At 43.0% G+C, this 14,730-nt stretch overlaps 1 protein-coding gene across 1 annotated transcript in view; it reads right to left on the bottom strand.

Annotated features, from left to right (window-relative positions):
* Nucleotides 1-14,730, bottom strand: part of LOC127572589 (paladin-like) — a 126,065-nt gene that overhangs the window by 77,403 nt on the left and 33,932 nt on the right. Inside the window, exons 6-8 of the mRNA XM_052020008.1 lie at nucleotides 12,565-12,640; nucleotides 10,176-10,324; nucleotides 7,847-7,943 (exon numbers count right to left, since the gene is read on the bottom strand). Coding sequence (XP_051875968.1) covers nucleotides 7,847-7,943; nucleotides 10,176-10,324; nucleotides 12,565-12,640 — 322 coding nt within the window. The remainder of the gene's footprint in view (nucleotides 1-7,846; nucleotides 7,944-10,175; nucleotides 10,325-12,564; nucleotides 12,641-14,730) is intronic.

Genomic DNA, 14,730 nt, shown 5'->3' with positions numbered 1-14,730 from the left:
ACAATAAGATATAGGAGCAGAATTAGGCCATTAGGCCCATCAAGTCTGCTCCACCATTCAATCATGGCTGTTTTCTTCAACCCCATTGTCCTACCTTCTCCCCATAACTCTTAACCCACTTACCAATCAAAAACTTAACAATCTCTGCCTTAAATACACCAGTGATTTGGCCTCCACAGCCCTCTGTGGCAATGAATTTCACAGATTCACCAACCTCTGGCTGAAGAAATTCCTCCCTAACACAGTTTTAAAGGGATGTCCCTATATTCTGAGGCTGTGCCCTGGGATCCTATTAATGGAAACATCCTCTCCAAGTCCACTCTATCCAGGCCTTTCAGTATCCAATAGGTTTCAATGAGATTACCCCCTCATCCAACAAGTACAGGCCTAGAGACATCAAAAACTCCTCATACTTTAAGTCTTTCATTCCTGGGATCATTCTTGTGAACCTCCTCTGGACCATCTCCTTAATAATGGAGTCTAACATCCTACAAAACACTGAGCTCAAGCTAACCAGCCTATAAGTTCCTGTCTTTTGCCTCCCTTCACATTTGCAATTTTCCAGTCCTCTGGGATCCTCCCTGACTCCAATGATTCTTGAAGGATCACTATTTATAACTCCACAATCTCTTCAGCTGCCTCTTTCAGAACTCTGGGGTGTTTACCATCTGGTCCAGGTGCTTTATCCACCTTCAGGCCTTTCAGCTTCTCCAGCACCTTCTCCTTAGTAATGGTCACTACCTCTGCCACATGACTCTCTTGAATTTCTGGCCTGTTACTGGTGTTTTACACTATGGAGACTGAGGCAAAGTATTTATTTAGCTCCTCCGCCACTTTTCTGTTCCCCATTACTATTTCTCCAGCATCATTTTCCAGCATCATGACCCAAAATGTTGACCATCTGCTTTTCTGCACAGATGCTGCCTGACCTGCTGAGTTCCTCCAGCATCTTGTTGTTTTTTTCATCTAGATTCCAGCATCAGCATCATTTCTTTGTTTCTGCATCATTTTCCAGCAGTTCAATGCCCACTCTTGCCTCTCTCTTACCCTTTATGTATCTAAAAACTTTTGGAATCTTCTTTTATATTATTGGTTAGGTTACCCTTATATTTCATCTTCTCCTCCCTTATAGCTTTTTTAGTTGTCCACTGTTGGCTTTTAAAGGCTTCCCAAACGCTTGGCTTCCCACTCATCTTGGCCATATTGTGTGCCTTCTCTTTTGCTTTTGTGCTGTCCCTGACTTCCCTTGTCAGCCATGGTTGCTTCGCCCTCCCTATGGTGTGCTTCTTCATTCTAGGGATAAAATTCTGCTGTGTCTCCTGAATTACTCTCAGAAACTCCTGCCATTGCTGCTCAACCCTCTTCCCCGCTAGTATCCCCTTCCCATCAACTCTGGCTAGCTCTTTCTTCATGCCTCTGTATTTATCTTTACTCAACTGTAATACTGTTACATCTGATTTCAGCTTCTCCCTCAAACTGCAGGGTGAATTGTACCATATTATGGTCATTGCTTCCTGAGGGTTCCTTCACCTTAAGCTCCATGATCAAGTCTGACTCATTACACAGCACCAAATCCAGATTTGCCTGTTCCCTGGTGGGCTGTAACACGGACTGTTCTAAAATGCCATTACATAGACATTCCACAAATTCCATTTTTTGTGGTCCACTACCAATCCAATTTTCCCAGTCCACCTGTATATTGAAGATCCCCATGATCACCATATCCCCATGATCACCGCGCGCACAGTTTAAAAAGAGCAGAGAAGTCTTTGGTGTTTCAATCGGGAGTGAGAGGCCAGGGCACGGAAACAGCCGAGGAGTTCTGCGGAGATCAGTGTTTTTCTTTCTCTTTCTTCTAACGGTTTCGGAGATAGCGGGGAGTAAGTGCACAGGTTCATGACATCAGTCGTTAGTGCGCGCACAGTTTAAAAAGAAAACTGCCATATCCAGCGGGCAGCGTCGGAGTGGGCAATGGAGTGAGAGGGAGCAGAGTGATTTGGGCTTTGGCTCAACAAGCTTTGGCTTAAAGGGGTGATGCAGGTGAGCAACTGGTAGGTAAAGGTAAGGTTTACCTGTTATCTGTTAGAAATTTTTAAGTAGGGAAAAACTAGGTAGGGGGTATAAAGAAGAATTAGTTCAGATGGAGGACATGGTGGTGTGCTGCAGCTGCTTGATGTGGGAGCTCATGGACCTTGATGTGGTCCACGATGGCCACGTCTGCAGTAAATGCTTGAGGCTGGATGAACTTCGGCTCAAAATAGATGAGTTGGAGTTACAGCTTCAAACACTGCGAAGCATCAGGGAGGGAGAGAGTTATGTAGATATTGTACATCAGGAGACAGTCACCCCCCTTAGAGCAGGTACTTCTGAAATCCAGGAAGTAGATAGAAGAGTGACTGTCAGGGGAGGGAAAAGGAAAAAGAAAACGAACAGGCAGATAGTGCAGAGGACCCCGGAGGCTGTTCCCATCAATAACAGGTTTTCCACTTTGGAAGCTGATGGGGGCGATGACCTGCAGGGGCCCAGCAGCAGTAGCCAGAACTCTGGCACTGGGACCGGAGTGATAGAGGACTCGATAGTCAGGGAAACAGATAGGAGTTTCTGTGGCAGTGAGCATGAATCCCGGATGGTATGTTGCCTCCCAGGTGCCAGGGTGCGGGATGTCACTGATGGGGTCCACAGGATTCTTGAACAGGAGGGAGAACAGCCAGAAGTCGTGGTTCATGTTGGTACCAACGACATAGGTAGGAAGAGGGATGAGGTCCTGAAAAGTGAGTTTAGGGAGCTAGGCAGAAGGCTGAAGAACAGGACCTCAAGGGTAGCAATCTCGGGATTGCTGCTAGTGCCACGTGATAGTGAAGGTAGGAATAGGAAGAGATGGCAAATAAATGCGTGGCTGAGAAGTTGGTGCAGGAGGGAAGGTTTTAGATTTTTGGATCATTGGGATCTCTTCTGGGGAAGGTGGGACCTGTACACCCAAACCTGAGGGGGGCCAATATCCTTGCAGCCAGGTTTGCTAGGGTGGTTCGGGAGGGTTTCAACTAGTTTGCAAGGGGGATGGGAACCAGAGGAGTAGGTCAGAGAAAGAAGGGGATGGGGAAAAGTCAGATCTAACGGGTAGAGAGGCTTTGAGGAAGGAGAAGCACAGGCTATAAAATTAGTAAGGCGGATGGGCTAAAGTGCATTTACTTAAATGCAAGAAGCATCAGGAATAAGGGAGTTGAACTGAGCGCTTGGATAAGTACATGGGACTATGATATTGTGGCTATTACAGAGACATGGCTGATATCAGGGCAGGAGTGGATATTGAATATTCCTGGTTTTCAATGTTTTAAAAGGGATGGGGGGGTGGGGGAGAAGAGGAGGAGGGGTGGTGATACTGGTCAAGGACACTACAGCGGCAGAAAGGGTGGATAATGTAGAATGATCCTCTCTAGAGTCAATATGGGTGGAAGTTAGGAACAAGAAAGGAGTAGATACTCTACTGGGAGTATTCTATAGGCCCCCTGGTAGCAGTAGGGAATCTGAGGAGCAGATTGGGAGGCAGATTTTGGAAAGATGCGAAAATAACAGAGTTGTTATAGTAGGAGACTTCAACTTCCCAAATATTGATTGGCACCTGCTTAGTGTCAAAGGTTTAGATGGGGCGGAGTTTGTTAAGTGTGTACAGGACAGATTCCTGTCACAGTATGTTGACAGGCCGACTAGAGGAAATGCCATATTAGATCCGGTATTAGGTAACGAACTGGGTCAGGTGACAGATCTCTCGGTGGGTGAGCAGTTGGGGGACAGCAACCACTGCTCCATAACCTTTAGCATTGTCATAGACAGGGATAGGAGCAAAGAGGACGGGAAGATATTTAATTGGGGAAAGGCGAATTATGAGGCTGTAAGGCGAGAACTTGAGAGTGTAAATTGGGGTGACATTTTTGAGGGGAAATGTACTATAGAGATGTGGTCAATGTTCAGGGATCTCTTGCAGGATGTTAGGGATAAATTTGTCCCGGAAAGGCAGAGAAGAAATGGCAGGGTGAAAGAACCACGGGTGACAAGGGAGGTGGAACAACTAGTTAGGAAGATGAAGGCAGCATACATAAGGTGTAAGCAGCAAGGATCAGACAGGGCTCATGAGGAATATAGAATAGCAAGGAGGGAACTTAAGAAGGGGCTGAGGAGAGCAAGAAGGGGACATGAAAAGGCTGTGGCAAGTAGGGTTAAGGAGAATCCCAAGGCTTTTTACTTGTACGTGAAGAGCAGAAGGATGGCTAGAGTAAAGGTGGGTCCGATTAAAGACAAAGGAGGGAAGATGTGCCTGGAAGCTATGGAAGCGGGTGAGGTTCTAAATGAATACTTCTCTTTGGTATTCACCAAGGAGAGGGGTCTTGATGATGCTGAGGACAGTGTTGGTAAGGGTAATGTTCTAGAGTATGTAGATATTAAGAGAGAGGATGTGTTGGAGCTGTTAGAAAATATTAGGACAGATAAGTCCCCGGAGCCTGACAGAATATTCCCCAGGCTGCTTTGTGAGGCGAGGGAGGAGATTGCTGAACCATTGGCTAGGATCTTTGAGTCCTCGTTGTCCACAGGGATAGTACCGGAGGATTGGAGGGTGGCGAGTGTTGTCCCCTTATTCAAAAAAGGTAGTAGGGATAGTCCAGGGAATTACAGAGCAGTGAGCCTTACGTCTGTGGTAGGAAAGCTGTTGGAAAGGATTCTTAGAGATAGGATCTATGAGCATTTAGAGAATCATGGACTGATTAGGGAAAACCAGCATGGATTTGTGAAGGGAAGATCCTGCCCCACTAGCCTGATAGAGTTCTTTGAGGAGGTGACCAGGAAGATTGATGAGGGTAGTGCAGTAGATGTGGTCTACATGGATTTGAGTATGGCATTTGACAAGGTTCCGCATGGTAGGCTTTTTCATAAGGTCAGAGGCCAAGGGATCCAGGGGGGCTTGGCCGTGTGGATTCAGAATTGGCTTGCATGTAGAAAGCAGAGGGTTGTGGTGGAGGGAGTGCATTCGGATCGGAGGGCTGTGACTAACGGTGTCCCCCAAGGATCGGTTCTGGGACCTCTACTTTCTGTGATATTTATTAATGACTTAGATGAGGGGGTGGAAGGCTGGGTTAACAAGTTTGCAGATGATACAAAGATCAGTGGTGCTGTGGGTAGTGTGGAGGGCTATCAAAGCTTACAGAGGGATATTGATAGGATGCAGAGCTGGGCTGACAGGTGGCAGATGGAGTTCAATCCGGAGAAGTGTGAGGTGGTACACTTTGGAAGGACAAACTCCAAGGCGGAATACAAGGTAAATGGCAGGATTCTGGGCAGTGTGGAGGAGCAGAGGGATCTGGGGGTTCATATCTACAGATCACTGAAAGTTGCCACACAGGTGGATAGGGTAGTTAAGAAAGCTTATGGGATGTTAGCTTTCATAAGTCACAGGATCAAGTTTAAGAGCCGCAAAGTAATGATGCAGCTTTACAAAACTCTGGTTAGGCCACACTTAGAGTACTGTGTCCAGTTCTGGTTGCCTCATTATAGGAAGGACGTGGAGGCGTTGGAAAGGGTGCAGAGGAGATTTACCAGGATGCTGCCTGGATTAGAGAGTATGGATTATGAGGAGAGACTAAAGGAGCTAGGGCTTTATTCATTGGAGAGAAGGAGGATGAGGGGAGACATGATAGAGGTATACAAAATATTAAGAGGAATAGATAGAGTGGATAGCCGGCGCCTCTTTCCCAGGGCACCAACGCTCAATACAAGAGGGCACGGCTTTAAGGTAATGGGTGGGAAGTTCAAGGGAGACGTCAGAGGGAGGTTTTTCACCCAGAGAGCGGTTGGTGCATGGAATGCACTGCCTGAGGTGGTGGTGGAGGCTGATATGTTGGGCAAGTTCAAGAGATTGTTAGATAAGCATATGGAGGAATTTAAGATAGAGGGATATATGGGAGGAAGCGGTTGGATAGTCTTAGGAGTGGTTTGAAGGTCGGCACAACATGGTGGGCCGAAGGGCCTGTATTGTGCTGTATTGTTCAATGGTTGCTTTTCCCACATGCCTTTTCTACCTCCTGGTGTATTTTGTACCCACATCCTGACTACTATTCGGAGGCCTGTACATAACTCCCATTAGGATCTTTTTACCTTTCCTCAACTCCTCCCACAAAGATTCTACATCTTCTGATCCTTTCTCACTGCTTGCTATTGATTTAATTTCATTTTTTACCAACAGGGCCACCCCTCTCTCTCTGCCCACCTGCCTGTCTTTTCAATAGGATGTGTATCCTTGGATGGTTAGCTCCCAGCTCTGATCCTCTTTCAGCCATTTCTCCATGATGCCCACATTGTACATGCTAATTTCGATCTGCACTGTAAATTGACTTATCTTGTTCTGTGTATTGCTCGCATTCAAATACAACACCCTCACTCCTGCATTCACCACTTATCTTCTCAAAGTCATCCCCATGTTACCTGAAGTTAGATTCCTACTCTTTCTAACCTCTCTGTTTTTATTCTGGAGACTTTAATAACCTCTCCTGCACTTTCCTTCCTTTTAACCTTTTCTCCAATTTTCCATGCCATTGAACCCACCTCCCCACTGTTTAGTTTAAAGCCCTATCTACAGCCCTGGTTATGCAATTCACTAGGACTCAGGTCCCAGCATGATTCAGGTGGAGCCTGTCCCATCGGAACAGCTCCTTCCTTCCCCAGTATTGGTGCCAATGTCCTATGATTTCAAACCTACTTCTCCCACACCAATCTTTGCCTCACACATTCACCTCTTTAATCTTGTTGACTCTGTGCCAATTAATGCATGGCTCATGTAGTAATCCAGAGATTATTACCTTTTTGTTTCTGCTTTTTAATTTGGTCCCTAGCTGCTCAAATTCCCTCAACAGGATCTCTTTCCTTGTTCTACCTATGTTGTTGGTACACACATGGAACACGATAACTGGATATTTCCCCTCCCACTCCAAATTCCTCTGCAGGCCATATGAGATGTCCTGACCCAGGGCAACAGGCAGGCAAAACAGCCACCGGGACTTGCGATTCTGGCAACAGAGAACAGTGTCTATTCCACTGACTATATCATCTAAATTACAAGTACATTTCTCTTCTCTCCCCCTTCTTGAAGACCTTGATCAGGAGGCTATGAGATTGTACACCAGCCCCAATGACTGGACTGCCTCTTGGATCATGATAGCAGCTGGAGAGTCACAACTTGCACATGGATCCTCCATGCCCAACTGAAAGCCAAGCTTGTCGATTAGGCTCTCATCTAAGTGAAGAATCTTCACAGCTTGTTTTCACATTTCTTGTCCAAAATGCTGCCCCATTCTACATGTCACTCTTGTTGATATCAGGGCTTCAGACTTTTCGATGAAACATTAGACTTAGGCCTTTTCCTCTCTCTTGGGTGGATGTGAAAGATCTCAAGACACTATTCCAGAGCAGGAACAGCACTGCCCTACCTTGCAATCTTCCCACAATTAATTCTAATTTAGAGTAGTTTCTGAGAAATGGTAAATGTCATTGCTATGTGTCCATTGGTTGGAATGATCTTCAAGTTAAGCTGAAAATATAAAGGGGGAAATACAAATGAAAATCCATTTATTTCACATAACTCCCATAACTCAAATGTACCTGATTGAATTTCAGCTTGCAAAATATGATTGTTTCCTAAAGAACAACTTTAGGTCATTTTTGACCGAGGCTGAGAAGGTTAAAGGAAGAATAAGAGTACACTTGAACATCTCTGACTCAAGGAACATGAAATTTATCATAAGATGACGCATTGTATGAAATTACCTCACAAAAAAATATATATATGGGGAATAGCACTCACCTCCTCAACTATTCTTTGGCCATTGGGAAAAGAAGAGGCATATTTCTCAACAAGCTGGAAGTGCCTTTCTGGACCAGAAACAATTTTCTTCTCAGATCTACATTTATAACAATGCAGCTGATTATCAATCATTCATTAACAATTAACCATTTGTTAAGACTTAACAAAGGCTGCTCAATGAAGAACCCAATATTGGACATTATTAGTTATGTAGTAAAATAATTAAATTCCCCCAGGTAGGATCAAACAAAGAGTAATGAAAGTCTAGTCTATTTATATCAGAGACAAATGAAAGTGAGTGATATAAAGACAATTTAAGCACCTTATTTACAAAAGTAGAAGAATAGGGACACCATTAAAATTATTTCTTTTTCTAAGATCAAACCAGTTCACCACAATTTTTCCATAGTCTTCAATCCCACTTTACCAGTCGCTACCCAACATATCTCAATCCACCCACCATCCTTCCGTAATCTCTATACCAACCTCCCCATAGCTCTCAAACCCACTTACTGACTTCCACTCCTCGCCTCTTGGCCACCCTCCTTGACTGCTCAATCGTATCCCAAGGTGTGCACTGCCCCTTTCAGTATCTTACTTCATTCAGCTATACCATCTTTGGTGTAAGTATTTCACCTGGCTTCCCTCCTTATTTTTAATATCCTCATTTTAACTTATATCCCTAAGGATTTCAATACTTCTCACAAGGAAAAATTCAACTAGATTCCTTTCACTTTCAAATCTTGAATGCTTCAGTCTAGTCTTTTAGTCTCCTCCAAGAAAAGCAAATGTCGACTCATTAAGCCTTCCATTGTTGTATGGCAGCCAAGCTGCTTGATGCAAGGTGAGCTGTATGGTTGCAGAATGTCAATTGTATCTTGAAAAAGGCAAGACAACAGAGGGGAGATAGAGAGAAGCTTTGAAGCAGGAAAGCAAACTACAGAGAGAATATTGGCAACTAAGACTGGAAGAGCTAAACTGATTACTGCCTATCCTATGTTATCTCCAGAATCTTCACAGGCAACCAGATTACCTCCCTAATTCAGGAACAAGCCTCATAATGAAGCCATGAATATCAGGATCATGTGATCCACAAAGGACCTGATATAATTTTAAAAGTCTACTTTGTGGAATTTTTTCTGTGATGCAAGAAAAAAAACACATGAAGTACTTCTGTGATCACCTCCTCAAAATATCAAGAAGTATCTCAGGCTGTTAGTTTCTGCAAAAGAGAAATGGGTGCAGACAATGGGGACGTGGCATTTCCTACCTTAGGTCTGAGTCTTGCTCAGTGCACCCTTCAAGCAATGTGAGTAAAGGGACACATTCATGCTCACTGTTCCTGATATCAACTCACTTCCCACTTACTGGCAGATATAGGAGATCTGGGTGATTGCACAGACCGAGTCTCAGCCAACATTCCAAGAGCATGATGTTTAGTTTTAGTTATGAACACCTTCCCTTGGTTAATTTTCTGCTACAGCATCTCAATAATCTCCACTTGTTTTATCAAGCACCTTTAATGTGTTTTCACAATCCAAGGTGGATAATAGGAATTAAACCATACAAAATTTTTCTAATTCCCGAATTACTCAATTATTTGTATTAACATTATCTGGCATTCAGCCAGAACACTCTGCTGCAAAAATTAGAGGCAGCAAACAGCAAATTGTGGAGTTAAAGAGCCCAGAAAAGTGAGGACAAAAGCAGCCTCAATCTGATTGATGCCCTTGCACAGGAGAGAAATAGAAAGCAGAAGACTCCAGAGAGGTGGATGTTCTGTAACCAATGGAGCAAGAAGAAGGTACATGCCTGGAAGGACAGAGTTGGGGGAGCTGTAAGATCTGGTGAGCAGCTGATAAAATGTATGATTAGATTGAATAGACACAACATATTCACTTCAAATTCTCCCTACTGTTTATCAGAATTATTGAATTCTAGCAGTGAAAATGAAAAATATACAATACACAAGACAAAACAGTTCACATTGTTCCTTTGCTTAGCCAGTCACACATCTGAATTGCACAGTCCTCTTAGAACGGTCGGGCTATAGTTTCAATTGAATTTGGGTTTCATGGGATAATACTGGAAACTCAAGAGATGTCTGACTTCTGTGTCAAATTGTGTCTCTGGGTATCACTTTATTTAGGGGAATTTTGAAGGATCTCTTCTGCAGTTCAAAAGATGTAAAACCTAATCTTTTGTTATTGTCCTGCTGTGTTAATGAGGCTCCAAGAGCATGTGCTCTTCAATTAATTTGAACAGAAACATCATCACTTCATGGTTTAGTCATCATTTTGTATAGTGACAGTTGTTTCAAATGTCTTACCTTTCCGTCTGAGGAAATGCTGTTCTGTGAGCTATGATTAGTGCACCTATTATCATTCCAAGATGGGAACGTCCAATTCCTGATTGGCAGCTAAAGAGTAGTGCAGGAGGTGGCTTAGGACTGGTCCCGAAAATGATGTTTGGACAGTCCTAGAACATCATAACAGGAGATAAGACTGAACAGCACCAAAACTTGCAAATGACAATCCACCTGATGTTCCAATAATATGGCAAAAATGAATGGGTTGAACACACATCTTTAAAGTGAAGTGTCAAACTTCTAGAGGCCACCTATTCATTCAAACTAAGATCAATTTGTTTTCAATTGGACCACATTTCTATAAAGTTTATTGTTTTAGTGGAGCACTGGACATTTAAATTAATGAGCTATTATTATCATAAAATAACAGAATCTTACAGCCAGAAGGAGCCATTCAGCCCATTTTGCTAGTTTGCCAGTTCTTTGAAAAAAAATTAGTCTCACTTAGAGTCATAGAATTGTACAGGTCAGAAATGGACCCTTCAGCCCATCATATCCACGCCGACTCTGTTGCCCATCTATACTAATATTATTTGTTCACATTAGGTCTGTATCATTCTTTCTTTAGCTTATACAAGTGCCTGTCTGAGCATCTCTTAAATGTAATAATTGTATCTGATTACACCACCTCCTCTGGCAGCAAGTTCCAAATACCAACTGCTCTCTCTGTGAAAACTGCTCCCCTCAGATCCCCTTTAAAACTCCTTCCCCTCATCTTCAACCTGTGCACTCTTGTTTTTGATACCACTACCCTGGAGAAAAGATTCTGACTATCTACCCTATAACTCTTATAACTTTACATACCTTTATCAGGTTACCCTCTACCTCCTTTGCTTCAGGAAAAACAAGCCCAACCTATCCAATCTCAGCCCATAACTAAAGTCCTCCAATCCACGCAATATTCTGTTGAATTTCCTCTGGATTCCCTCCAGCACAATCACTATCAACTTCATACAGTGCATTGATCAGAAATGCACACAAAGTGTGGCCTAACCAGTATTTTGTAAAGTTGCAACATAACCTCCCAACTTTAATATACTGTGCATCTCTACACTTTCTTGAAAGTCCTGAAGTCTTTTGCTTTTCAACAATATATTCATACCTCTTTTGAAAGCTACTACTGAATCTGCTTTTGTAAACAGGGAAATATTGGTATCAATAGAAATGACAATGAAGAGATGTACTTAAATGACATCCCAAACAATATTCTGTAACGCCACTTCAGCCAAAGTCAGAACTACCCAATAAGGCACTAGGTTGGTGCACCAGTATTCAGACTCCAGAAAAGATTTTGGTTGGCATTTTTGGCAGGAGAGAGCAGCTCTGGCATGGGCAAAGTCATAGATTTCATTGTGGAGTATTCTGCCATCCACAGCCCATTAAGTAAAGATTTTAGGGCATCTTCATTCTTCTGAGCTGCCGGCACAGATAGAAGAGGCTAAAATACAATTATAGAGTCACAGAGTCATAACAACATGGAAACAGGCCTTTCGGCCCAACTGGTCCATACTGACCAAGGTACCCAACTAAACTAGTCCCATGTGCCTGTGTTTGGCCCCTATCCCTCTAAAGTTTTCCCATCCTGTAATGTTGTCATTAGGATAATGTGACCCTGATTGTCTTCAGTTACAAGTTAGTGCCACAGTAAGTGTTGTGCTCACAGTGGCATTGGCAAGGTAATTTATACTACTGTATTGAAATAGACCCATAAGGGTCACATGCAGAACTTACTCCTCTTGCTGAAATTTCTTATCAATACTTGATATCATTTTTTCTGATCTGATTAAAGATGACAGTGTATATTGGAGTTTTGGATTTGGATATAAGTTTTCGTAGCTCTCTCACAGAAGGTAAATTTCCTGCCAGTTCTCATTTCCAATGCACCTGAACATCAGAGAGAGTTTGAGTCCCTTTCAGGAGAGAGCAGCTGGTAACACCAAACATTCTCAGCCTGCAGCATCTGGCGGGTTTCATTTTCCATCCTGCAACATATGGACTTGTCTCAATCTCTTTCACTCTGGAACATCTGGGGAGGTTTAATATTTCAGTGTGCAAAACATAGTTTGGTTTCAATCTCTTTCATTCAGGCATATCTGATGGGATTTCAATCCCTTTAATACCTACAACATCATATTGAATTTTAATCTCTTTCTGCCCAAAACATCTGGTGCAGTTTCAATCTTTTGAAGCGAAAAGTGAGATTTAATCTTTCAACATCTGGTAGAGTTTTAACCTCTTTGTACCTGAGACCTTAGACACTTTTTATCTCTTCAGACCTGGCATCAGCCCTAGTGAAAATTGGTGAGACCATAATTTACCTGATCACATCTCTCATACTCCTCTGACTTACCCTGACTGTACTAATGAAAGCATCGAAGTCCGCTTCTTCCAGAGTGTTAGCAACAGGCAAAGGTAACCGTTTATATCTGGGAAACAGTAGGAATTGCAGGTTATTAATCCAACCTACCCCCATGGTAACCCTGAGCTCACCCTATCAGAGGTATTCATTTTGTCCAATCCATTCTCCCTCCCCTCTCTCTGCAATTTAAATCTAACTTGTTTTCTATCTTACCCAGTTCTGACAAAATATTTTCAACCTGAAACATAAAGTCTGTTTCTCTTTCCACTGATGCTTCCTGATTGCTGTGTTGGCTGAGAATCTTCTGTTGTTATTTATTATTAATCCAGTAAGTTGCACTCCACCACATGCTACTTTTTCTGTACTACAGAGAGGTTGAATTTAATCATAATGTGATGCTCTGTTTGTTAAAGAAAAATGACTATGCTACAAAGTTCCAAATACAGCAATGCAGTGCCCTAAACTTTGGTGATTAAAAAATGAATATTGGCCGGATTCCCTCAGGAACATCATGCTCATATTGTCCTGGGATCTTTGTCATTCATCTGAAACACTTAAATAGGCTATAGATTTAAGAGCTGATATAAAAGAAGAGTTCTTTGACAGTCCAGATCCCCCAACATATGAGCATTACCATAGATTAGGTGCACAACTCCTTGAGGACAGCTTGATCAATCCATCTTTGGATGGGAAGTCAAGCAAATATGCCACCCACTGACACAAATAGGTCTTAGTTAGAAATGCTTGGCATTATCAGTAAAGCCCATTCCTCATGAATAAAATAGAACTTTAAAAAAAAGTAAAAGGTGGGTGATTATTAAAAATCATGGGTGGAAAATCATGCATTTCTGCATTTATGATACATGTTCCCAGCTCTACGTCAAGAGCATAAACTGCAGTCATTTTAAGAAGCTGACTAGTCCCAAAAAAGGAAGAGCATTACCAATAGGAGGTGGCTCCTCAGGTCTGCTCCACCATTAAGTTAGATCATAATTGGCCTTGACTGCATTTGCTTAACATTTTGATATCCTTGAGAAAAACCTATTGATCTTTGTTATGAGAAATCCACATGGCTGTCACGTGACAGTAACAACAATGACCCCCACTGACCGGACGACAGCATTGCTCCTCTGATTGGAAGTGATACTACTGTCAATCAAGGTGTGGCTCCACCCACCCCTCAGGTGTGAGAGTACCTTTTGCTCTGAACTTGGCTGACCAGCACCCTTTGTCTCTGAACCTGCCTGACCATTGGCTGTGGCAGGAACCTTTGTCTTTGACTCCCACACCATTGGCTCACTTAAATCACAACAGTGGGGCTCCACCCAGCCTCCTAGCACCATAAAAAGGGCTGCATCCCCTAGCCCTCCCTCCTTTGACAACCCCAGGAGTAGTGAGACAACGCTGCAGAGATCTTTGGTAAGAGTGCATCACCACATGGTCAGGGAACGTTTCACTCAGACTCAAGGAGAATTAAGGGCCAATGCTATTGTGGGTCAGGCATTGAAGTGTTATATCCTGAAGTTGTACATTGTTATTGTGTGCTTGTTTGTATCAGTGTGTGTGTGTGTGTGTGTGTGTGTGTGTGTGAGAGTGTATTTTACCCCAGTTGCAATTTCCCTCTCGTGTTCATGGTACCCTGTGCATGAGAGAGCATGTGTCTGTTCCCATCCATTCTGTCCCGTGTTTGCCTTTGTGATTAAACTAGTTTTGGTCTACAAAGCTCGTGTCCAGAGTCCTTGATCCTTAAGACAGCAAAGAACGATTTCACACAACAATCTTAGATTTGAAAGCTCCCACAGTTTCAAGATCTGTAATTCTTGAAGGGAGAGAGTTTCAGATTTCAATTACTATCCACAGCAAAAACATCAAATAGGGCATGGAGACACAAGAGACTGCAGATGCTAGAAATCTGGAACAACACACAAAAAGCTGGAGAAACTTAGTGGGTCAGGCAGCATCTATGGAGGGAAATGGACAGTCGAAATTTCGGGTTGAGACCCTTCATCAGGACAGTATGGAATACATACAGTATGGAATGTTCTTTTCATAAAAGTTAATAGTTAACTGAGGCTGGGACCTGTTAGTTTTACTATTGCCACGCAAAATGAATTACATACACAATGCTCCATTCCTGATAGGCAATATAACTTCCCA

This window comes from Pristis pectinata, chromosome 7 (genome assembly GCF_009764475.1).
Source record: "Pristis pectinata isolate sPriPec2 chromosome 7, sPriPec2.1.pri, whole genome shotgun sequence".
NCBI classification, from domain to species: Eukaryota; Metazoa; Chordata; class Chondrichthyes; order Rhinopristiformes; family Pristidae; genus Pristis; species Pristis pectinata.
Note: the sequence above shows the minus strand (reverse complement) of the source record. Positions and strands in the feature narration are given on the sequence as shown.